The 27,693-nt window shown below is 43.0% G+C and overlaps 1 protein-coding gene across 1 annotated transcript; it reads right to left on the reverse strand.

The window, feature by feature from the left end:
* Nucleotides 1-220: 220 nt before the first annotated feature.
* Nucleotides 221-15,961, reverse strand: PAQR4 (progestin and adipoQ receptor family member 4). Its single transcript, XM_075178756.1, has 3 exons — nucleotides 14,878-15,961; nucleotides 3,632-3,850; nucleotides 221-1,837 (listed from the first exon to the last, which is right to left on the reverse strand). Exons 1-3 carry the CDS (start codon nucleotides 15,041-15,043, stop codon nucleotides 1,404-1,406), a joined length of 819 nt encoding a protein of 272 aa, XP_075034857.1. The 5' UTR covers nucleotides 15,044-15,961; the 3' UTR covers nucleotides 221-1,403.
* Nucleotides 15,962-27,693: the final 11,732 nt, after the last annotated feature.

Below are 27,693 nucleotides of genomic sequence, written 5' to 3' on the forward strand. Positions count from 1 at the left end.
GTTTGTGGTGCGACACCGGAGATCAGTAATGATCTTCTTAATATGGTGTCATTTTCAGCACCGTCAAACACCACTGTACTGATATATACACCCTGCTTTGTGATTCCCAGCTGCGTGACGTAGGACATTAGTGAATCTGCCACAGGCAAGGTAAACCCCATCCAGCCTCAGCTTGTCTCCTTGTGAGCGGACTCTGTATGTAATACACACCCATGACACATTAAACATTTAATAAAATACATTTATTGCATTAGTAATACTGGCCTTGTGCAAAGTCCTGCAAGATATGATCCAGTTATCCCAGGGAGATCAGTTAGAGGCTCCTTATTGTAGAGGAGCTGGGGCAGTAAGGCAACTATCCCTCCCACCCACATAATCAGGGGGTAAACTGGGGTTTCATTCTTCCCGCCACCTAATAAGGCCAATAACGATTCCTTCCTCTGACACCCAGTCCTAAATCAATGATGTAATCTGCTTCTAACGTAGATGGGGACGGTGGAGACACCATTATGGAAAGAAATATTAACAGCCGTTTCTCTGGATGAGCAGAGCTCCGAGAGATTTGATATTTCATATTGTAAACCCAACAACTGGCTCTGACCTGTTGCTGATAAGAAGCGGAAACATTTGGAAGTAGGTTTCCTGAAATGATACTGAAAATACTTTCCTGTCATTGAAATGCATAGGCCTTAGCCCTGTTACCTCAGGCGCTGCCTCGAGGGGGTCATTGTCTCATTGCTGAATCCTCGTCCTATGATCGGAGCATATCCCAGTGACACAAGCAGATCTAAGTAAATACATTGCTTCTGTCAGTTGTACAGTGACCTAGTCATACGTGAGCACATGGATGCTACATATTGGATTATGTTCATTAAACACCTAAATGCTGAATCTCAAACGGGTGAGATCGGTCCCCAGTAACGCAAGAGGATAACACACATTTCTGCAGCATTTTGTGGCCAACAGACCATTGTTGAGATTTAATTTATGTAAGTACATAGAATACTTTGTCAATTCATTATAAGAACCTACCAGGATGCTGGAACAGATCTCTGTACCCATCTATCTCACTGGAGAGACATCTCGGCACAGTAAACCAGCGCCTCGTACTGCTTAATACTGATATGTTTAAACTCCCCTCACCCACCAGCCATGCTCAATGTATACAACTCTCATCGTCAGTCTTATGAGTGTGGAATACTATGTAACCTTGCACCCTCCCCTCTTATAAAATCTAGATACATTGTCTATTTCATGAAATGGGTTTGGTTTCGCTGGTTCCGTCTGTACGCTCAGCTACATGTAACTTCCACTGTCCCTGTAGCCACTGCTGCTGATGTTTCTCCTGTGCTTAGCTGCCATAACCCTAGAGTATATAGCAAGGAGGTGTTCTGAACAGAGCCTCATTCCAGGGGACACGGATAGCTGCTTATCCACATGAGGTCAGAGGTAACGCCCCAGTGTAAATAGAGGATGCTGATCACCACCAAGACGTGCATAATTTGGTGACTGTTGCACCAGTAGTCAAACTTGCCAGGTCGTAGGCGTTCAGGTAGACGGGAAACGTTGATGATCCCTCCAAGTAGGGCCAGACCATCCATTAGGAGGTAGCAGCGTAGTGAAGACGGATGCCCGAATCCTAATCCTGCCCAGCGTAGATAGAAGAAGAAGAAGCGGAAGAAAGCTTGCCAAGCAAATGAGCAGAGTCGACTTATGTTGCTGTGAGCACCAACGGCACAGAAGATCACGTAACTGGACAGGCCAGAGTATGCCAAGAGAGCCAGGCTCCGCGTGGAGGAATAGCAGAGTAGTGTACAGTATATGATGGGAAGAGCACCTGTGGAGAGAGACAGCTTGTAATACAAATTATACATTCTCATACTCTGCTCATTTGGCCACACACACGTTACTATGCTGCAGCTTGGCCAAAACAGAGTCACTGTCCAATTTCTCCACTCGTAGTGGCCAATCTGATCAGGTGGCTGAGTGTGTAAGCCAGGAGACCAGAACACTCATTGTGCCCAATCTGATCAGATCAGGTGGCTGGTATGTAAGCCAGGAGACCAGAACACTCATTGTGCCCAATCTGGACCAGATCAGGTGGCTGGTATGTAAGCCAGGAGATCAGAACACTCATTGTGCCCAATCTGGACCAGATCAGGTGGCTGGTATGTAAGCCAGGAGACCAGAACACTCATTGTGCCCAATCTGGACCAGATCAGGTGGCTGGTATGTAAGCCAGGAGACCAGAACACTCATTGTGGCCAATCTGGACCAGATCAGGTGGCTGGGTGTGTAAGCCAGGAGACCAGAACACTCATTGTGCCCAATCTGATCAGATCAGGTGGCTGGTATGTAAGCCAGGAGACCAGAACACTCATTGTGCCCAATCTGGACCAGATCAGGTGGCTGGTATGTAAGCCAGGAGACCAGAACACTCATTGTGCCCAATCTGGACCAGATCAGGTGGCTGGTATGTAAGCCAGGAGATCAGAACACTCATTGTGCCCAATCTGGACCAGATCAGGTGGCTGGTATGTAAGCCAGGAGACCAGAACACTCATTGTGGCCAATCTGGACCAGATCAGGTGGCTGGGTGTGTAAGCCAGGAGATCAGAACACTCATTGTGGCCAATCTGGACCAGATCAGGTGGCTGGTATGTAAGCCAGGAGATCAGAACACTCATTGTGCCCAATCTGGACCAGATCAGGTGGCTGGTATGTAAGCCAGGAGACCAGAACACTCATTGTGCCCAATCTGGACCAGATCAGGTGGCTGGTATGTAAGCCAGGAGACCAGAACACTCATTGTGCCCAATCTGGACCAGATCAGGTGGCTGGTATGTAAGCCAGGAGACCAGAACACTTTATTAGTGCAGTTAGTAGAAGACTGCCGAGAGGCTGCAGTCACCTTTTGACTACATTTCCTAATATGACCCTGTCAATTCCAACAGGATAATTATCAGACATCATGGCTGTTATATTTTATTTATAAGGTGTCACAGAATCTGCAGCTTGTATAAATCAGCAGAATCTAAAGAATATACAAATAAAGAGCAATAGAATCAGTAAAAATTAATACAATAAGAAACAGAAATCAACTAAATTAGAAGACAACTAGAACAAAGGAGGTAACATGCAAGAGGGTCAGGGATGGAGGCGGGTTAGGGTTAGGGTTAGGGTCAGGGTCCGGGATGGAGGCGGGTTAGGGTTAGGGTTAGGGTCAGGGTCCGGGATGGAGGCGGAAGGGGCAGGTGGAGTGTGAGGACAGAACTGTCTTAGAAAACAGCAGGATAGGCCATGAAAGGTGAGGGGAGTCTGGTCAGACGGGGTAGGGGTTTCGTAAAGGTGGGGAGCAGCTCGAGCACAGTCCGGCAGATGGAAGAGGTGATAATAGGTGATGAGGTGAAGGTCGTTGGCGATGAGTGGAGTATTCTTCACAAGCTCTGGACCATACAGTGGTATATATTTAATTGTACAATATTCCAGCAGTTGTACATTAATAACTATATGGACACTAATAAGTAGAACACAAGTACCGTCTTCATAGTAGGGTAATGATTGGTTATGTGCTGGTAGTAGTGCACCTTAGTGTGTTCCTGAAAGGAAGGCAGAAGCAGGCAAAACTCACCCAAAGTGTTGACCAGACAGATGCCACACATGTCCAGGGTGAGGAGTTTGTGGTAGACCCGTGCTCCGCCATGGTGGTTCATGAAGAGATGATACAAAACACTGCCCAGCTGGGGGCTGACACATGCAAGATAATGTACCACACCAAGCCAAGGTACAGCGAGCTGGCGCCAAGGGATCTGCAGAGGGAGCAAGAACATGAAGCCCAGGAGCGGGATCCCTGCAATAGAGATAGGACAATAAGACCAGGTCTTGTCATACATTAAAGCATGGCATTCATTAGGCAACAATAAAGCTAACAAAATTCCATGTAGAACCTCTGCATGATAGTGTATGAACAGAGATATACAGAGAAACGGTTATATCTATCCTAGGTGAAGAGCGCTGTGCCTTCAACATGATATCTGTAAGTAAACATGTCATATCACGCCTGTAATCTGATCCGTACTCTTATTTACTGCACGGAGGTATCACAATACACAGCCAGGAACTGCATGCTCCACTGGAAATGGTCTAATCCATTCTGCAAGTTTCTTTTGTTTAATCATTATTGCGGAATAACAAGATACATACACTGGATATAACAAGTCTTCCTAAATTCTACAAGGTTTCACAGCAAGAATTGCTCATTAACGTGCAACTTTCTAACTTGTATTTATTTTATAAGAAATTGTGACGCATTTGTATAAATCAAGTTGCATTGTAAATGATAATCTAATCTACTCCTGTGATATTAATGGGGTTATGATTAAACAAAATAACAACAGTCTATAAAATCATAAATCTATAAATATGATGTGTTATCCATGTTTAATGGCACCTATCAAAATTGTGGTCTGTGAAGGCCGCTAATCTTGTAGTAAACAGACCTGGCCTGTTGTACAGCATGGAGATGCGGAGTGTTCATGTAACAACGTTATATATAGAAATATGTATGTTGTATTTTCAAATCTTATAGAAAGGTGCCAATGAGCCTTATGAAAAGCACTTAGCGATGGCTGTTTTGGTGTGATAGAAAACAAATGCACATAAATCCAACTGAAACAATATTATCATCAGTCTGCCATTAATATGGCCTCAATGTGGTTCAGGAGTGATCGGACCCAAAGAGCCAGACTTGGTCCAGTCACGTGAAGACAGCTTAATTCTCTTGCTCAATGTGTCACAGATAGATAGTGACAGGACTGAGTACCCAAGTGCCATTTTAGTCCCTCAGACTGTAAAGCCAGCAATACACAGACTGATCCTGCAATGAACATCGACAAACAGCGTTGTACTAGTTTTGTGGTCATGGTAGTTATATTGGGACAATTTTTCGGTACTGATATATCTTCTAGTATACGGAAGGCAGGTTCATACTTTCCAATCCTCCATCTTTAGCTGTCGGCACATGGAAGTTTTATCAATCAATTTGGTCACTACCGACTGATCAGATTGCCAACCAATTTCATTGTACAGGTCCAAAAACATGAATTGCAGATGGCCACATCGGCCATCTGCTGACCAGATCCAAGTGATGCTTTGTAATCCTGTCTGTCTGACCCCATGTGTGAGTGGATTTGTACAATTTGTCCTTGGTGTGTGCAGCCAAATTTGTCAAAGATCTGTTCATTTTGTAATTGAGGTGCCACATATGTGCCCAGCTGTAAGTGGAACAAATACTATTACCCAAAACACTTTACAATTGTATCTTTATAATACATATATCTCAGTCTGACAAAAATGATTCCTGAATGCATAACAATTGCATCCTCTGTGAAGTAGGCTGGGTTTTGGGTTTTGATGAATCTATGGCTACATGTTTGAGCATGTACACAGTGTTTTTACTGCTGAAGTACACATACACGTGTATGTTACTCTGTAATGACATGTCTATGTGCTACCTGTGTCATATGTAAAAGGTGCAAAGATTAACTCTTTTTACAAAATGTATGGGGTGGTCTAATTATGGAGACAGCTCATGTAACATACAGAAATCATTGACAATAAATACAGTAGATTGCACCATTGAAGTTAATTGAGGCAAGAAAATAAGTTCAAAAGCCGCCCTGATCTACACAGGCGATGGCAGGAGGATATAACGTCTAGAAACACTGCGCAGGTATCTGCCAGTACTGACCAAGCCGAGCGTTCTCTAGTCTAATTGTACATCTTCTACATTAGACTGCAGAAAAGAAAAGAAAAACTACATTTATATACACAGCCAGTGCACATGGTATTTCATTTAATAATTACAATGGTCTAAAGTAACTTATTGGATGTGAATCAGCAACGGGGATGTTTTATTTAAGATACATCCTGATAAATGACTCTTTCAGACTGTGTGTTATGTACATCATACACAATCTATAGGTCACAGGACAGTGAGCAGCAGTCATCAGTTAAGGGAAATAAAGACTATTTATAATTAGGGATTATTTGTATGGCCTATTAATGTAATAGGTATAAATTACAGAAGGCCTTATTATTCTCCTTAGGTGCAGTGTACATTAATGGCTCCCTTCACCTGTACTAATGCTTCTGAACGTGTTAGAAGTAGAAATATTAGTAACATAGAGGCTGTATAAGACTCCCGGATGTAGGCACTTATTGTAGGACAGCACAGTGAGCCAATAACTACAGACAATGGAATAGTAACCCACTAGCTCCCAGTCAGAGAACAAGGGTACATACATTGGTAAAACAATGTAACTCTTTCCACAGTATTACAAAGGGTTACCTTCATTTTTGAAACACTACAAGGTACTTTTCATCTTGAATTATCTCGTATTTTATGTTCATTTAGTAAGTGGTAGGTGCAGGATCTGTAGTAAAATGAAATATCCAGCAACAGCAGAACATGTTCTTGTAGAGGCTAAATTATCAGAAAAACACTGTTTTATCCATTTGCACTTTTTAGTAGCACACTGCTTGGCAAAATCATGAATTAAAATCAGAAAATAAAGAAAACACACAAAGCACGTGTGTCCCGGCCCACACACACACACACACACACACACACCTCTACACAAAATAAATTCTCATAGAGGAGACTTAGGTCATAGGAATATTTACTTATACACAGTGGGAGCAGTATTTACAGAAGGTGTTCCCTTCTAAGTTAATTTCTATGTGTGTGCCCAACTTGCTCCATCTGAACAACACTCTGCTGTTGTGAGATACTTACTTTGTGTGCAATCATTTGAATAAGCTACTAGCAGTTAGTACACACGGACTGGGACAACGTACAGTCCAGCTGAAGGTGCAACATTACACCCGTCTCTTTTGGTGTCACGCATACAGTTCTTTTCAGCAGGATTTGGGGGATGGGGCTGAAGCAGCTGAATAAGCAATGTCCTCCATCTTCATGGCTAAATCCTCTTTTAGAAATTCCTCTTATGGGGAGCTAGGGAGTGATAGAACAGCACCTTTATGTACCAGATGAATAGTTAGCTCATAGTGCTAGGGGGCGGGGAGAGGAGCTGAAAGTGATTTTCTTTTTGGTTTAATCTGTTTTTATCAAAGATTATACAAAGACACAGATATTATGTGTACAAATGCTGTAAACAAAGACAGTAAATAAAATTGGGAAGATTATGTCTTTTTGTTAATACATAATTCAGGGATTTTCCCTGAAAAAGCCTATTTGTAAATGATGCCTAATGCCCATTGACCACCCTTTAGGATCGTGAGATGTACCATCACTTCTCTAGCAGGAAATATCTTTAATTATAACCACCTCTACCATATTGCTGTGAAGTATGTGAAGAGATATAAAACACACACATAGAAATATCATCCAGTCTATCCTGGACCCACTCCTTCAGAGTAAGGAGATCTCCAATGAACTGGACTGACCACTTTGGCAGCATTGTTCAAATAGCTGATAAGTGAGGGATCGGCCTATTCAGGAGGTTCAGCAGCCAGAAGCCTGGTCCAAGAGGAACAGGACAGTCCTTAGATGGCTACTGAAAGCTCCTTTACCTTGAGCCAGAAGAAAAGTAATCTTGGAAGAGCTCAAATCCCTGACCCACATCTCAAGCCAGGTACACACTACAGAAAATGTCGCCCAATAAGATATCTGTAACAATTTTACCAACGGTAAGCATACCAATTCATGTGTACACACCTACAAGGTTTACCTTCAGCTCTGTGCTCCTCATCGGTCATAACCATCTGCTGAAAGTCTCTGACTGTAAACTCCATGCATACATGCTTCAGAATTTGCCCAACATTGTTCCATCATTGATGGTGATTTTTATTCAGTTTATAACAATGTGCTTTGTTAGGATAAAACAGGTTTGTGGGAGCGTACACATTAATGCGATATCGGACCTAACAGTCTGCTGTTTAATTGGCACGATAATTGGGTGAAAAACCTGTAGTGTGTACCCAGCTTTAGACAGTTAAAAATTATTTTTATAGTGGTAACATAGATCTCAGCTTATGACGGTTACTTGTGAAAGAACAGGTTAGATTTGTCTTTAACAAGACTGTACTTGGGACAGAAAGCAGAGTAAACGAAGCAGAACGTTGAACGATAGGACACACAAACCTTTTAACAGTACATCTTAGGGCAGAAGGCACAACGACACCTCCAAAGCAAAATACAGACTTGTAGTTACACAAATAACATTGCATGCTGCTATAATCTTTTTACAATTATTTCAATGTTGTTCCTGATTTAACATCACTTTAATATTTTAGATGGCATCAAACTCCATTTACTTTAAACACAGACATGTTTCTTAATATATATAAAATTCTAGAAAAAACCAAAACTGCGCATAAGGCAATGCTAAAAGAAGTCCCATGTCTCAAAGTGAGCACAGTGAAAACAAAGTCTGTGTAGTTTGTTCAATGTAGACATCTCACCAATTTAGGTGACTATCAATCACTCTGTTTGGGCTGCACTTTATGGTGATGCAATCTGACACCCACCCTATGGGTCCTAAGCAAGATACTAGGGGGGCGTCCTATCTCTTTGTAAAAACAAAGTAATCCGGGACACTAAGAGTCCACTAGGCACAAGGCAGGAGCCTAGGTTGCCTAATGGATGACCCACCCTCCCCTGGAGACTCAGACACACGAGGCCTCTGAAATACAGCCTATTGCACACTAGAGCTATTTTTATTCATACGACACCTAACTCATTATTTCTCCTACTCAATATTTAAGACAGAAAGGGTCTTGTGGGAGGATTCTAGTAGGCAGAGACAACATGGGTCCCTGTAATCACAAGCTTGCCGAGCTTGTGACTCCAGGTTGTGATACCAGCCTCCACTTTGATCTAGACACGGTAGTAGATATTAAGGGTCTAGGAGCATCCAGAGTTTACAGGTGACTATATAATAATTTTTTTGTGGGAGAACAGTTCCACATTAAATGGAGACAAGCACAGGAGTAAGGCTGGGTACATACTACAGAAAATTTCTCACAATGCAATATCATTAATGATTTTACTAACAACTGAAAAAAAGAAAAGTCCCGATCAGCAGCTGATTCACATGTAATTACTAAACACGTTTTACCGTCAGATCTGTGCTCTTCATCTGTCATAACCAGCGGCTGAAAAGATTGTGACTCTGCACACTCGAGAACAATGGACACTGCCGGTCAAGAGTGCAGACACACTGGAGGATCGGAACAACATATTTCCATCGTTGAACAGGATTTTTAGTCCGGTTTAAAAACCAAATGATACGATACGATGTACTTTGGAATGATAATCGTCCATTGTGTGAGCATACACACTAATGCGAACGGCAATTTATCGTGTGACTGTGACTAGCCCCATAATCAGCAGAAAACACTGTACTGTGTACCCAATTTAAATAAAGGTAAAATGATTCTTATGTTTAAATTATCAATAAAGATCTCTCTAGACTTTAAAGGACATTGAAGACAGAAATACATTTTGTAATGACCTTTTCCTTCCTCTTCAACAAGCTATATTGGCAGAAAACATTTTACACTCCTAGATTACTGGTGAATCTGTATGCCCTTAACCACATTTGCATGGATACTATTGGCATCAGAAAATGCTAGCTCTAATGGCAAAATTGTAAACACCAAAATTATTTTACAAATAGCATGATAAAAGTATTTTACATATAATAGAGTCATAAATGTTAATTTGTGGGTTATACTTTCAAACTTTGTTACATTTAATATCATGCAAATTTTTATTATGGCTATAAAGTAATATTATTGAAATAATTTTATTTCTTAAGACTTTTTTGTGTGCAAATCATTATATATCCATATTATGTTTTGCTGTACAGTATGACACAAATCATTAACATATGTTCATCGAACACAGCTAAGATATTCATGAATCTATTATAATTATCCAATAATGTCTGAAACATGGGACACACCATGGACTGCAAGTTTCTTACCAGAATCCAATAATAGTGCAGTCAAGGGTATAGTTTTAATCATCATGGCACAGCATAAGAACAGATTAGAACAATTATCACATCTGTAGTGCGGGTGCTGAGAAAGCAGAGTCCTGACCCAAGTGAGGGAACCAGCACAGATCGGAAGGGGCTCAGGTTACTGGCTGCAGGAAGCTGCAGATCAGCATATATCTACAAGTCCACACTTAGATATGTATTCAGATCAGTGGCATACAATGGGTTTTATTTGTACATAAACTAAACATGATCTCAAGTTTCTCAGATCTTACTGATCCAAAATACTAAATAACAGTCCCAGAGCAATGTCATCCTAGAGGTCCTAGAGCAATGTCATCCTAGAGGTCCCAGGCTCCAGGAATTCAGGTCACTACTAAAGAGATTAGGATTTAGAGCTCCTTATTTGACCATTTCTCATACTCACCTCAAAGCTTTTAAAGACTTTAAACTCTTATCTTAACCCTTACCTGGCAAACTGGCAGAAAGTGGTTTCACGTGCTTGTTCTCGCCCAGCAGGGTACACACTTCCTCACAGTACTTTCATGAATGTGACAATAAACTAAAGGTGATGTGAATAATGAACATCCAAACATACAATGAAAGGAACATCTTTCTTTTAAAATGACTAGAATATGTGCTGAAATGGTCTGTAATTTCTACTTTGCAAACACTTCAGCTACTATTACTGCCTCGCAGTTTGGTTCCTAGATGTAATTTGCATGCTGTCCCTGTGGTTGTGTATGTTTTCTCTGTGTAATCCGGTTTTTGACATGGTCACATGGCACATACTGGTGAACTAGCCCTGGTGTGTCTCTGTGTTAGGGAAATAAGATTACAAGCTCCACTGAGGCTGTGACGGATGTGCCTGAATGAAGTTCTTTCGAATGGCCAGCCCCGTGGAATAGTTAGCACTATATAAAGGCCAATAAAGAAACTAAACATAATAAACATTTTCTGAACAAATGGTTAGTATGAGTTTTTGAGGGTTTGTGCTCATCTTAAACTGTAGCACAGTAGTTAGCATTACTGCCTCACATTGCCGAGTTCATGGATTAGCTTCCAACCAGGGCTCTATCTGTGTGGAGTTTATACTCTCCATGCTTGTGTGGGTTTCCTCTGGGTGCTCTGGTTTCCTCACACAGTCCAAAAACATACTGGTAGGTTAATTGGCTTCTGCCAAAATGGACTTAATCTGTGTGTGTGAGCGAGGTAGGGAATATAGATTGTGAACGTCAGTGGGGCAGGGACGTATGTGAAGAACGACATAGCCTAGTACAGCGCTATGATTGATTACTAATGCAAACAAACACGCATAGGGTATATGCAAGACATTCACACTAATAGATCACATGAAAAGTATCAGAAGATTAACAATGATTGTAAATCATGTTCCCAGTTTATACCAGAAAAAAGGGGTTGCTATTCACCTTTAACCTATACAGGTTTGTCCATTATGTTCTGCTCTTATACTGTATGATTAAGTTGTAGTTCAACCTGTCAGCTGCATGGAACCAAAAGCTTAAAAAAAAACAAAAAACTAGTTTTATATTTTTCCTGACCCACAAATCATGGCTACACAGAAATCGTCATCAATATCTGCAACAAGAAATTCCTAATCCAGGTGATCAACAAGATCAGCCAGACAGAATGAGATATCTTGGCTCTGAAAAACCCAGTGGCAGATGGGTCTTTCAAAAATATAAAAAAGTAGTAACCGTACACAGGCCGATGTGGCTCCTGAGCCTGACAACTATAAAGTCATGATCTCCAACAGCTTTGGCCATCTATGTTCGTGGTCAATTATGTAAGAGTCATCCCTGAGCCGCTGTTGGACAGGGCTCCAATAGCACAAGTGAGTGCTGACTGTATACAGTCACTTGTGGTCATTATCCAACTACATTTGTCATTGGTTCTGATGGATCATGATCAGATGCTGAGTGGGATCGGCGTCCTTTTACCTGGGCCCATGCACGCTACAATTATAAGGAATTTTCCCCTAAGCATATCAAAGATTATGTGGTTTAAGCTGCCATCACATGCAGCAAGCTGGTAGTTTGCTGAGCCAACATCATTTTCTGAATTTTTGTTCCTGTGGGATGCGTGTCCAGTCATAGCTTTGTGCTACAGTTGCATTTATATAAAATTAGTCGCAACTTGCATATCTATGACAAAGTCACAGCAGCGCTGTGTTTGCATGTGAGCAAAAGCCATCATAATTTATTTATATAGCGCCAACAAATTCCGTAGCGTTTTACAATTGGGGCCAAACACAGTAATAAACAAACTGGGTAAAACAGACAGAGGCGAGAAGGCCCTGCTCAATCTAAAAATGCTCCTAACACATAGCTCCAAAATTGCCAAAGACTGGTAAAAAAATAAAATGTACTCTGCATATATTATCAATGAATGTAAGGAGAATATCCAAAGGCCTCTTTTTTCCTTTATTTGCAGTTCACTACAGGTTCCAGGTCATATCGCTCAACTTCAAACACCAGAAATTGTGAATGGACCTTCTCACTCAAGGAGTAGGTACAAAACATTACAAGAAAATAAAAATGCACTCGGTGTATATGTGATGGAAGAGACCAAGAGTTGTGATAAGAGTAAAGAGCTTATCTTGGTATTTTTAGCACCATAATTGTGCAGTTATTACAGTTTGTTTATTTAGATCACTGTCCCTTATTATGTATAATCATTTATGGATGAAAATACTTGGGGTGTCCAGCTAGAAAGGAGCTAGCATTAAAAGAGCTTAATGACACACATTAGTCTTGCAGTGAAGGAGGAAGCACCTTCTTCAGAGTACTCACTTTCTTGTATCATAGAAGGGTTCCTCCTTTACCTCAGTGTCAGCATTGGAGAAACGTATTTCTAGTTCTGTTTCCAGCTGGAAAAGCACTGGCATTAAAAAATGCCTGACACCAGAGTACTGCACAGGCAGTACAAGTAAATTGGAGATTAACTTCACATTGTAAAGTGGATTTAATACATGAGGATGGACACACTGACTAGTCATTAGTACAAAGTGTGTGTTTCGCAGCAGTCAGTGTTCTAATACACCTATTAATAACACAATGGTCTTCTTAGCAATGTCTACATGTATAGTTAATAGTGCCAATGACAAATAGAGGAAAGCAAAGTTTTGAGGCAGTCCATGTTTCATGAGAAATTCACCAGTTGAAATGCCTATGTATTGCCTGTTTTTTGTACACTTAGATAGCAGGTGGCACTAATGACTAATTGAGAAAATAAAAATAATGTGCCAAAAATGCATTTCCTGGATGACTCCTATAAAAAAGAAATGACAAGTACAGAACCAATGTGTCTGGTACTATAGCGTCCAACCTCTAAGTTGCTTTGCCTGGAACAGGTATGTTGATATTTTGCATTTCTTTTTTAGTGCAAATATCTAGAAATGTTGAAAAACTACATTTGCAGCAACGAATCCTGGACAGAAAAATGTAACTGCTTAAAGCTATTCGCACATAGCTGTCATCATTCAGTCTCTGACAGGTAAACGGAGGTCAAACAGATGAAGTAAGCTTTGTTCTACCTAATTTTATCCATGTTGCTACATGCATTTTGCAAAATGAGATGTTGCAGGCGCTGTTTTCATCAGAAATCAACATGATCTCTGATCACCTGATAAAGACAGGAAGGTGTACCCCAATATGCACATATCCCTAGAATAAAAAATATCCCTAAATTGCCATTTTTGGCAAAAAGAAAAATGTCCTATATTCACAAGAACTTTACATCTAACCTTTTCTCAAAAATGTATTCTCAATATAAGAATACTTATTTACATTCCTTACAAAAGTAACATTTCTGGGGACACTGGTTTCAAAGGACAAATACAATGGAATAACATGAATAAAGTTGCACATTTTTGTGTTTAAACTAGATATCTTGTTCTTAACTTCAAATCAAAGAAAAAAAAGTCAACATGGTAGCAAAGAGGGTTACTTTGAATACATGAGAGATATACACACCATATATTACTGACAAACCCATTTGCATAGCTGGAGGCGAATCACAATAATGCCAAGAGAAAATGAACAAATGTTTGACAGTCGGATAGAAGTAGTTTCAAAATATTAACTAGAACGACATTCATTTAACTCAACAACACTACCAAAATAACAGTTTTGCTAAACTGATCTGTCCTAGCTGGCTGACATTGACTCATTACACAATTTGTAACTTGGTAAAGGTTATATAATGGGGTAATACAACAGGATAAATACTTTGAAAAAGGTAGTACTTGGCTCAAAACATTACTGTTTATATTCCATTCATTGGTGCTATAGCCAACAACTTATCACTTCCTATTACCAACTGGAATCTCATATTGTACTAAAGATTCTCATATTTACAGGCAAAAAAAAATAGGTCTAAAAATTAAGAATCACAGCACCCAACAAAATGTAATCACAGCACCCTACAATCGATGGTCACAGCTCCCTACAATCGATGGTCTCAGCACCCAACAGTCGATGGTCTCAGCACCCAACAGTCGATGGTCACAGCACCCTACAATCGATGGTCTCAGCACCCTACAATCGATGGTCACAGCACCCTACAATCGATGGTCACAGCACCCAACAATCGATGGTCACAGCACCCAACAATCGATGGTCACAGCACCCAACAATCGATGGTCACAGCACCCAACAATCGATGGTCACAGCACCCTACAATCGATGGTCACAGCATCCTACGATCGATTGTCACAGCACCCTACAATCAATGGTCACAGCTCCCTACAATCGATGGTCTCAGCACCCAACAATCGATGGTCACAGCACCCTAAAAGACGACTCTCTGCCAGACCTTCCTGGAGCCTCACCATGAGTGTAGATGTTGCCCAGCTCATTATGTAGATAGAAGAGGCTCCGCAGGCACTCCGCTCCACTGGCCACAGGTCGGTACCCCGTCAGCACAAACTTATTAAACTGGAGGTGTGGGGGTGAGCTAGCCCAGTCCAGTAACCTTGGGCCACTCAGAAACGCCATGTGTCTCTGAAGGAACAGTCCCGTTCTCTTCACACAAAAAAAATAATGATACGTTCAATAATAGATATGTGCCGGCTTATCGGGTATCAGCAGCTGCGTCTCCACACATAGGAGAATTATGCCGAGGTCGGCAGTTCTCTCTTCACCTGGAACTAGGCTCAGCGCATGGATTTAACCCCACAGACTGTTCTCGGTTTTGTTGTATTTCGGATGAAGATATTTGAAAATCAGAAGAAAGTAAATTTGTGAGGTAACTTCTCAGTGGCGGTATAGCAGGAACGCCACAGGCTGCTTAATCAGTGCCCCTCGTACACCAGGACACTACGGGGAACGCCGGAGCCTCTCCGAGGATCCTCTTCATTCATAGCAGCGCCAATCGGAGGTCGTACGGAGATGCTGGTGGTACGTCCATTACCAAAGTCTGTGCCCAAAAGTTTCCATCCGCCCCATGAAAGTGGGATCCTCCGTCTGCAGCAGCTTCACATTCTGCCCTTTACCCCACACCGGGGCAATAAGTCACTGGGAAGAGCGCGTGTAGACGGCGGTGAGGTACAGCGGGTGGAGATAGAACAATACCTACCCGTGTACATGAGGTAAGTAGTTCTGGCTACAGACATGGGGCACTTCTTACATCTCCCATCTGCCCCGGTCAGGGGCAGTAGTGATGGTGTCTCTGACACACCGTCCACCCCTCAGCTGTCTGGGACATGGAGATGTCTCTGATGCTTCAGCACCTGGCAGCCTCTCTGTCAGGAAGGCGGAGAGATGACACCCCCCCACCGGCAGCTTCCTGTCAGCTATCCCCCGGCCTCCGCACGATGTCCTCTGCCGCTCCAGTGCCGGACCTTTATAGCCGAGGAGGGTAAGGCGGATTACCGGACACGTACCGGGCCCCGCCCCCCTCTCCTCGGTCACCGCCTCATCCCCTCCCCCCTCCTCTCCCTCGGCCGCTTTCCCGCCTCTAGCGCGAGCGCCGCTCCTGACCACTCTCCCGCCCGCAGCGCGCGCCGCTGCCCGCCCAAACCGACACCAAGCCACGCCCACCGGCGCTAATGTCTGTCCAGGAGGAGCGGTCTCATGGCAACGGCAGACCACGCCCCCTGCTGGGGAGGGGCTGCTACATCTTATAGGATAAGAAGCCGGCAGCATCTTCCGGTTATTTATTCTGACGTCACTGCTCCTTCATGGCGGGGTGGTACCCAGGGGTCATGTGACTTCATCACTGTCACTGTCACTGACCCATCATCACTAGTCCATCATCACTAGTACATCACTATTACTGGGGTGGTCCTCAGGGGTCATGTGACCTCATCACTGTCACTGACCCATCACTATATCACCACTAGTCCATCACTATTACTGGGGTGGTCCTCAGGGGTCCTGTCACCTTCACCTCATCACTATATCACCACTAGTACATCACTAATACTGGGGTGGTCCTCAGGGGTCCTGTCATCTTCACCTCATCACTATATCACCACTAGTACATAACTATTACTGGGGTGGTACTCAGGGGTCATGTGACCTCATCACTGTCACTGACCCATCACTATATCACCACTAGTACATCACTATTACTGGGGGGGTCCTGTCATCTTCACCTCATCACTATATCACCACTAGTACATAACTATTACTGGGGTGGTCCTCAGGGGTCATGTGACCTCATCACTGTCACTGACCCATCATTATATCACCACTAGTACATCACTATTACTGGGGTGGTCCTCAGGGGTCCTGTCACCTTCACCTCATCACTAGTACATCACTATTACTGGGGTGGTCCTCAGGGGTCCTGTCACCTTCACCTCATCACTAGTACATCACTATTACTGGGGTGGTCCTCAGGGGTCCTGTCACCTTCACCTCATCACTAGTACATCACTATTACTGGGGTGGTCCTCAGGGGTCCTGTCAGCCCATCACTGACCCACCATCACTAGTACATCACTATTACTGGGGTGGTACTCAGGGGTCCAGTCATCTTCACCTCATCACTATATCACCACTAGTACATCACTATTACTGGGGTGGTCCTCAGGGGTCCTGTCACCTTCACCTCATCACTAGTACATCACTATTACTGGGGTGGTCCTCAGGGCTCCTGTCAGCCCATCACTGACCCACCATCACTAGTACATCACTATTACTGGGGTGGTACTCAGGGGTCCAGTCATCTTCACCTCATCACTATATCACCACTAGTACATCACTATTACTGGGGTGGTACTCAGGGGTCCTGTCACCTTCACCTCATCACTATATCACCAGTAGTACATCACTATTACTGGGGTGGTACTCAGGGGTCCTGTCACCTTCACCTCATCACTATATCACCAGTAGTAGGGGTATTCCATGAGTAGATGAACCTGACCATTGTTTTTTCAGGATCATTATCAAGGTTAATTTTTTTATTATTTTGTAAGTAAACACCTCAAATTTAATATTTTATTACAGAAAAATAATTTTGCATCATCATTTATTGTCTTAAATCATGGTCGAAATTCATATGCTGGTAGCTGCCTACTGAAGAAGTTTTGCTTCCAAAGTTGCCACCATTACATATGCTTCAGCTGTTTATGTTTTGCAAGTACAATGAGACTAGATGCTATTTAAAGTGTTTACTTCAAGATTCTATCTCAGCCCCTAGCAGAACGGATCCGGACCTCCCCCACTATCACTTGCACCCAAATTGGGGATATGCATCATAAAGTTTGCTTATTTGCAGACAAAGTCCTCTTATTTCTGACCGAGCCTGATTCCTCTTTGCCTGCCTTGCAGGAAGTCCTCTGGGCATACTGTAAGGCTTCCTACTACAATGTAAACTAGACCAAGTCAGAAGCTATGGGTGTAGGACTGGAGCAGGATAGCCTCCGCTTTCTTCAGTCAACTTTCAGTGGTGCGCCTGTTCCCTTAAATACCTAGGAATACATAATCCCTCCCACCCTAAAGACCTTATAGAATACAACTATACCCCACTTCTGCACTACTTAATAGCTTTTACCACTTCATGGGCAGAGTTTGAGGTCTCATGGGTTGGTAGGGTGGCTGCACTTAAAATTATGTTCCTGCCAAATTTTTTATAGTTGTTCAGATTCATTCCAGCTGTGATTCCTCATCAAATGCTCAATTCTATGCAAGTGCTCTGCGATTTGTGTGGAGAGACAGGCGCCATAAGATACCTCAGTCACTTTTGTTTTGTTCTAAATTAAGAGGTGGCCTTGCAGCCCCTGACCTGAAACTCTTATCAGCAAGCTGCGAGGCTTGATCTTCTTAAGGGCTGGACAGCTCTCCACCCTCGTAAACCATGGGTCTCTATAGAAGTCCATGTAGCATCTTCACTTCTTCTGGAGGACTTGCCCTGGTTAGATGGGAAGTCTAGGTCAGCCCCAGTGTCTACTCTGTATAGTGTTAGGGGCTTCCTAGCGGGCTGGGATAAGCTGGTGAACGTGGTTTAGGACCTTTCTATTCTCGCAGTGGCCTCTTTATTTCCAGACCTGCGCTTGGATCTTTGGCTAACCCGGGGAGTCTTTAGGGTCTCAGACCTTTTTGAGCGGAGCATTATGGTACCGTTCTCTATGGGAGCGTCTCCAGATCCCGGCCTCTGATTTCTACAAATTCCTCCAGGTACGCCATTGGATCCAATCGTAGCAGCTTTGCCAGTTCCCTCTGCGACCTCCCCTGCCAATTTACTCACGTTCCCATACGGGGGCATATCCGCTTGTTACCAATGTCTCCTGACAGCGTCTGAGCTTTGTAAGTCTAAGTGCAATGGGAATCTGACCTTGGTCTCTCCCTGACAGATGAGGACTGGGATCACATTTTCAAAAATGTATGTAAGATGTTGAAATGCATCAACCAATAAGAGATGTTCGTTAAAATGATCCATAGATTATATTGCACCCCACTTAAACTCCATCAAATTTGTCCCACGGTATCTTATACCTGTTGGAGGGAGTGCAGGGAAGTTGGATCCTTCCATATTTTCTGGACCTGCCCCAAAATTAAATCTCTGTGGGATAAAGTATTTGGACTGATATGACAAGTAACCATTAAATGTCACACCTTTACCATCTCTGGCCCTTCTCCAACTATACCTACCTGACTTTCCGGCTCACCACTGGTATGTTGCAGGCCATACTTTAATCGCCGCTAGCGTGGCTATTGCTCAGCATTGGAAGTGCCCGGCCTTTAAACCTCTCTCTAAAATTATAGAAAAAACTCAACATAGTTATATGATGGAAACTATTGGCTTAAAGTATTCTTCCTCAACGCCCCCATCCGATGAAGTGGTTCACCTGGTCTTATTATTATGCTACTCATATACCCATGACTTCGCCCTCTAGATCCAATTAGGGACCATGCTCCCTCACCCTGACCATTGTCAGACCACTTGTAGGGCCCTCCGACTGTCCCACTGACGCTCCACTCAGGACAGTCTGTGATATCCCCCCCACCATCCCCCTCCCAGTCAATCTATCCTTTATATTGTAGTGTACCCATCTGTCTTTATCATTTTTCTTTTTTTTTCTTTTGATGTATATTTGTTTAAAATAACTGATCTGTTTACCAGCCATTTGAACTGTGATTGTTCATGTAGTCATGTATATTTTTTTTGTTGTTTTTCTCTGTAAAACTTTAAAAAAAAATATTTTCAAGTTAAAAAAGATTCTGTCTCCTCTTCTAAGTTTAGATTCCCTCGACCACAGAGACTTCACTCTGTCAACATAGATGGTCATAAGGAGTTTATCATGGAGAAGATTCTTGACTCTAAGAAAGTCCAGGGGCAAATTAATTTTCTTGTACACTGGAAGAGCTACGGTCCTGGGTCCGGCAGAAGCGCTTACGTACTAACAGACTCATCAGGAAGTTATTCAAACAATTCCTCAAGAAACCAGGATGTTGGGGTTACTCAACCCCTCCTCAAGGGGAGGGGCGGTACTCTTACGAGCCTCGCTTCCTCTTGCGTCCCGCAGATGTATTAATATATTAATATAGATCCCAGTCCTGCCCAGGTCTTGACTGGCCAGATCCAGACCTTGCCTCAAGTTGTCCAGGAACCGTTCCACTGGCTGTCTTTTCAGAAGGAGGCAACTAAGTCCTCACAGGCCAATCTGGTGCCGTCTGTGGAACCCAATTTAAACCTCCCAAACCGCTTCTCTGGGGATCGAACCTTATTCTGTAATTTTAAGGAGAGCTGCAAACTGTATTTTCGCATGCTGCCCCGTTGCTCAGGTTCCGAGCAATATATTGGGAATAGTAATTTCACTGCTTCACAGAGACCCTCAGACCTGGGCCTTTGGCTTGCCTCCTGAAAGTCCCACTCTACAATCAGTGAATGCATTCTTTAATGCATTGAGCTTTCTGTATGATGACCGGGATCGAGTGGCCTCTACCGAGTCACACCTGAGATTGTTGAACTAAGGTCGGCACTCTGCCGAGGAATATTCTGCTAAGTTCCGGCGGTGGTCCACTGAAAGCATTACATAGTCCGTTCCGCCTAGGGTTATCAGACCAAATTAAGGATCCTCTGGTTCAATAACCTACACCCACTTCTCTGGAAGGGCTTATGCAACTTGCTGTCAAAATTGGTAGACAAATTAAAGAAAGGAAAGCTGAGAAGAAAGCGCCTTTGTACCCCTTCCACCTCCTTTCCTTATCCTATGGAAATGGTGAAACCTATGCAGCTAGGAGCATATCGTCTCTCCCCTGAGGAAAGAAAAAGGAGACGCATCTTGGGCCTTTGTCTCTACTGTGGCAACAAAGGTTATCTTGTCCACTCTTGTCCTCGCAAGTCAGGAAAAGAGCAGGCCTAGAGAACGAGGAAGAGGCCCATCTAAGTCTGCAGATAATATCTTCCAAAAATGCAGTTCTAGTTCCTGCTGTGATTTTTGTATGTGCACGTTCTACCTCTGTCTCTGACTTCCTGGACAGTGGTGCTGCTGGAAACTTCCTGGATGTGTTAGACGGCCGCGGGCACCGCCACGACACCCATTGCCTCCTTATGACAACCGGGACGTCACTTCCGGTATTGCCAGGGCAACGGCCGGACGCCGAAAAAAGACTGTAGGCGCTCCGGCAGGCTGAGTAGCCGGGCGCATGTCTGACAGGTCAGCCTGTGGGCTGATTAAGGTAATTAGTACAGGGGGCTGTGCATGATTCAGAGCTAGGCTCTGATTGGTGGCCTTTGGTACTTAAGGCAGTGAGGTCTGCAGCCTCACTGCCGGTTATAGCTTCCTGCTACCAGTTTGCTGACCTGCTCTGCCCTCTGTCCCTATACTGTGATACTCTGCTGGATTACCTGTGTATGACCCCTTGCCTGGATTTTGACCCTGCCTGTGTTTCTTGTGACCCCGACCTCTGGCGTGATTACTGACCTTCCTGTTTGCCCGTAACCCCTGACCTCAGCTTGGTTTATTGGATTTGCTGTCTGCTGCCAGCCCTTGACCCGTGCCTGGACCTCACTCCGCTTTTCTGGGTTCTCCCCAGCCGGCACGCACTTCACAACCCTCTGTCAGTCTGCGGCCAAGTCTGTCCCCACCACTAGGGGCTCCAGTGAACACCTGACTGGCAGAGTAGACTCCAGGTTGTGCAGTATCTGCTAGGGGGGGTTCCTGACAGGATGTGTGTAAAAGGACCTGTATTTACGCCATAATTGCCCACTCTATCTTCTTATTCTATTTCTGGATACGCTCGTTACGTTACCATATGCATTTTCACTTTCCCTCTTATGACACGCCTACTTCAGTCCTTTAAACCTAATTTACTGTATCACATAGATTTCAAGACATTATAAATTCATAACCACAACGCACATATATATGTATGAAATAGAATCTTTACTTGTACAATAATGTAATAATATAATTTCGATAACATAATCTTATGGTACATAAAGTAGATGATATTCTGTCTGTAGGTACAATATCTTATGTGTGTGTGTGTACTTGCATGTGGCTGTGTGTATGTATCTCAGACTATTCCCATGTTAGCTGCATTATCTCCATCTTAATCCTAATTGCAGTATAGATCTATATATCACTATTACAGTACATATACTTATAATGAGATGTCTTCTTACAATGTAAAGTCACCATGCAAAATTATTGACTTACAATGCTTTGTTACAAGCACATGTTGGCTCAAAGGCCTAATTTACTAACAATGCAAAGTTAGCAACAGGCCCTTAACTCATTACAACCAGTATTAGCCAGTCCACCACAAATAGCTCTCTATTCAGCAGTTATCACATAATGTCCATTAATATCTCTTTAGTCTAACAGGGGAGGAGATATCTACAAACTCCCCAGCAACATTCACTAATTTAAATTCAATGATATTTACAAGCTATATTATACAGTGCCACACAATGTAGTCAAATACAATGCAACTATATTTCCCAAGTAAGTATTCCCAAATTTATATCTTCCTAAATAACAATATCTCCTACTATTCACTTACAAATGTACACTTCTTACAAGCTATACCACATGGTCTGTGACTCTATAACAAAGCTAACAACACAGATATTATCTGCCACAATAACCTCTTCGCTAACTCCCAATAATATCACTTAACAATAATGCAATAATGTAAAGACAACTACAGTATTTCAAATCTTTTACCCTTAAACTACTAACAATATACAGTGTTTATTTTACTCATATTTAAGTCTATTTCCTCATGTTCAAAACATTACCAGCGGGATGGGCTGATGTAGTTGATTGGAGGTCAATAGTTTTGATATGTAAATGTACCTGGCCTCACACTTCTCCTCAGAGAAAAACTAGTACCTTGACATAGTTGGGGAGGAGAGACGATAGCTATTTAAGGAAGGAAAATGGTATATGTATAATAATATATATCTTCTTCAATGGGAATGTGCCAGTTCTTTAGGGATGTGAACATTGAGCCTTTCATCGCAGTCTGTGGTCTTAATGGTGGCACATTACCTGGGGGCAAGATATGTTCTCAGACACCTCTTCTGCAGCTCACTCTGGGGTTCCTGCATACTGAGTCTTTATCTTTATATCTTATCAGCTGTCCTTCTGTTCTAGTTATCTTGGGACTCCCCCTTCTCCAGCTCCACAATCCAGTTATCGATTGGAACAAGGGAGAGATTGTTCGTTGGGGCTCTTCTTGCTCCTCATCTTGCTTGTCTCTGTCTATCCGGCTGATTCAGTCTATGTCGTACCAGTTACCTTTGTCATATTTTGACTTCCGGGATGTATTCTCCAAAAGGGCAGCTGACATGTTACCTTCTCATTGTGATTATGATTGCGCAATAGATTTAATTCCAGGCTCCAAACTGCCTAAGGAAAGATTATATTCTCGCTCTGTACCAGAAACTCAAGCCATGGAGAAATATATGAAGGAGGATCTTCTAAAGGGCTTTATTGTACCTTCCAAGTTCCCTGTAGAAGCCGGATTCTTCTTTGTATCCAAGAAGGACGGAACTGTTCGACTCTGCATATATTTCCGTGGGTTAAATAAAATTACCGTTAAAAACACCCACTTCCGCTCATATCAGTTCTCATCAACCAATTTAGGGGTGCCTTTGTGTTCACCAAGATTAATCTACGCAGAGCATACAACCTTGTACGCTTCTGAGATGGTGATGAATGGAAGACGGCATTTAACACCAAGTCAGGCCATTACGAGTATTTGGTCATGCCCTTTGGCTTATGCAATGCTCCCACAGTCTTCAAGGATCTTATCAATGATGTTCTCCAAGAATTCTAAGTTCGCTTTGTCGTTGTATATTTGGATGACATTCTGATCTATTCTTCATCTCTGGCCGGAAAGCTGGATGAAGGAAGCAGAATGGAACCGGATTGCTGGAACCGGACTGGAGCCGGAATGCAGACTGCACTGTCTGAGCTGGAAGGATAGAAAGACTGCAGACTGCTGGGAACCAGGTTGGCATTTAGAAATACAACATTGCACTGGCAGCAGGTAAGGACTCCAGGAAGTCCTTTTGTAGTAGTTGTTGATTCCTGATTTGAGACTGCGGTCAGCTGGGCAGAAGCAGCACTCTGAGTTACTGAGATGGATCAGGTGACTATATCCAAGTTGGCAGCTCCCACAAACTGGTTTTGGAGAGAAACCTGGAGTGGAGGATGCTATCCCCTCATTGGCTGTGAGGAATCGTGACCGAATCTAAGATGGCAGCGCCCATACTCTGATTCTGGAGGGATCTCTGGAGTGGAGACAGACAGGGCAGCATCTTGCAGAGATATCTGAAACCAGTAGATCCTGAGGACCGAAGGGACAGCTTGGAAAGACAACAGAGCGGTAAGTGACAGGACCTGAGAGTCTGGTGTGTGACACTTTGACTAAGCTGCCTAATGCCCAAACTCTGGCTTCCTGGTTCATTCAACATATCTTTCGTCTCCACTGTCTTCCTGAAGATATTGTCTCTGACCGCTGTTCCTAATTTGTTGCTCAGATTTTGAGATCTTTCTGCAGTCTGCTGGAGATGAAGAACAGCTTACCATCTGCGTACCACCCACAGACAATGGGCAGATGGAAAGAGTAAACCAGTCCCTAAAACAATTTCTCCCCTTGTACATCTCCAAATTTCATGATAATTGGTCATTTTTACTCACATTGGCTACCCGCATGTCCCCGTTCTTCTGCAAGCTCTGTTTCTATCCCAGGGGTAATTCTCTCTCCTCCATTAGTCCTTTTGGTCTTCCTGGAATTCGTTCCACTGCCACTCATCTTAGAATCATCTGGAAGAGGGTCCACTCTGCTTTGCTCCAGGCCTCCTTCCGGTCCAAGTTCTTTTTGGATCATCACCGCAATACTTGTTTCTTTAAAGTAGATGATGAAGTTTGGCTCTCCACCCAGAACATCAAGCTCAGGCAGCCCTACAGGAATCCCCTGGGAGCCGCGGTGCACACTTTGGGAACCGCCGGTTTAGAGGTTAGGTGTACAGTTGGTTAGAAATAAGCATTTGCTTATGTTCATTACCTCTAAAACTCATTAATTGAATTATACAGATGCATTATCAGGATTTTAACCTTTTTTTAAACTGTCCCACCTGTGATAAATTGAACACCAAGACTGGTGATGTTCCAGTCAAACTTTACAAGCTCCTTGAGTTGCGTCCCAAACATGTTATGCTTACATGTAAAATGCCACACATTTGTGTGTGTAAGAATCATGCAAACTTTGTGCACCTTGTTAAAGCAATCAGCAAACAAGATATGAACTTTTACCAAGAAGTCACCTGCTTGAATTTGTTTGTTGTGATGCAAAAAATGCAGAATGCATGGTAGGTAAATATAAAGCCTGCATTACATCTAATGATGTAGACACTTATAGCAGCATTAGCTGGAAGCAATGGGAAGAAATTGATTGTAGCCCCAAACTCGTTGAGACTGAAGGCTCACTTGAAATTATTATTTCTGAGTTAAATTCACAGTTACTTAGATTCAAAAATCATGTTAATTTTAAAAGAATTCAGTCTCAAGCATTCACTGACATGATCTAAAGCAAGGCGAGCCTGTACTCCAAATTCATTTTGAGCAAAATTTCTCTGCAGTGACCCAAGATGAAATACTGTCAGCGCATTGGAGCCCTGATCAGGTCACTGGGCCACCTGCATTTTTTTTTTTTCAAAATGTTCCTAATAGGCAGCTGAGTTGAGTCTTGCCAACCGGGCTAAAACTTGCCAGCCCTCCCCTGAATTTCATCCTTCCCCCAATCACCATTATATCTATACCACTAGTAAATCACTAGTACCGTAACATCAGTATCACGGCTAACACATAGTTACCATAACACCACTAACATTACTAGTACCTTAACACCAGAAAAACATAATTCGTATCAAAACACCAGTAATGAAATATTAAACATCACTAGTACCCTATATTTATTAACACATAGTAAATAATTCAAAATAATTAATTACCATAGAACCGGTAACTCATAACTAACACATCAGTAATATATCATTATTACCATAATCCAGTAACACATTGCTAATATATAATTATCATCATAACACCACAAATACATGTGACACTGCTACCTTCTCTTCCTTGCTCAAAACACTCCTATTACCACCTTGACCTGTCCTAACCCGGCTGTCAGCTTGTACAACTGTACACTCGACTCTACCCTCAACTCTGCTGCCTCTGCCACTTTAGAGGCCAGAGGTACTCCAAACCTCAACCAGAGCACTCCAAACTAACTAGGTTCCGACAAATATGTTCTTGCACTCTGAATATCAGTGGAAGAAGTCTTGCTCTCAATGATTTTCTTCACTTTAAATTCATTATCTCCTCCTACAGTTCTGCCCTCCAACGCCAAACAATCCTTTTTTAAGTCATTTCCTCCTGATCCCCAAACCCTGGCACCTCTTCATCACATTCAACTTCCTCCTCTGCTATCCCTCCTCTACCCCCCTCTCACCACCCTTGACTACACCTTTTTCCCCTCCAAAATAGAATCCATCAGACTGAATATCTCTTCTGTCTAGACCTACCTACCTTGAGCTCCTTCCACCTCTCTACCTGCGTCCTCGATACCAACTCCGTTCACTTTCTCTGCTTCATCTTCCCTATTGTCTACTTACAACTCACTTACCTCTTCAACCTTACCCTCTCCACTGGCATCTTCCCCTCTTCCTTCAAACACTCCCTCATCTATCCCATTCTCAAAAAAGCCCTCTCTTGTCCCCACCTCACTATCTAAATACCAACTGCTCTCCTCCACTTTGCCTCAAAAATACTTCAATGGGCTTGTCTTCTCCTGACTTGCCACTTCCTCTTCCTCTCTGACAATTCCCTCTTCTTGCTGCTAAATCCAAGAGTAATTTCTCTGTGCTTATCCTTCTGGAACTCTTTGCGGCTTTTGTCACAATGGACCACTCTCTTCTACTGCACACCTTTCACTCCCATTAAGGATGCTCTCTAGAAGAGGGCATTTGCGACACTGTCCTCTCTTGATAGGCATCTTATCTCTCATACCAATCTTTCTCTGTCTCCACCTCCACCACTTGCCCCCATCTCCTAATTCCCACTGGGGTCCCTCCCGTCCCTGGCCACATACTGGTCTCACTCTGCAACTCCTCTCTGGAAGAACTATCAGCTCAGCTCTTTCTGTCCACAGCATCACCTCTATGGTACCCAGCTACGGAACTTTGTAGCATCTTATAAATAAACATATAGTAATAATAATTCATCACTAATATACAATTATTACCATAACATCAATAACATATGACTAATAAACCACTAATATATCACAAGTACCATAACTCAAGTAACACATCTTTATTACCAGGGAATATACTAGGATACTGTCCCTCTCCCCAATCAGCTCACCCCATTATGTCCTTAACACTAGTAACACCTACATAGTACCATGACACTAGAAATACACCACTACTGTCACCACTGAGACCCGTTGATCCAGATGAGCGCCCCGACTTTACTTACCTTGTCTTCTCTGCCTCCACGCCTCTCCAGACAGATGCCGTGGCTTTCCAATACGGGATCCATCTTGCCGAGTTCTGCACATGTGCAGACCTGCCATTTCTTCCATTCATTCATTGCAGCCAATCAGCTGCTAGCTCTCACTATAAAAGGCACGTCCTGCTGTAGTATGGTGTCAGATCTTCAAGTCTCTCCTCCAGA

The sequence above is a fragment of the Mixophyes fleayi genome, chromosome 7 (genome assembly GCF_038048845.1).
Source record: "Mixophyes fleayi isolate aMixFle1 chromosome 7, aMixFle1.hap1, whole genome shotgun sequence".
NCBI lineage: Eukaryota > Metazoa > Chordata > Amphibia > Anura > Limnodynastidae > Mixophyes > Mixophyes fleayi.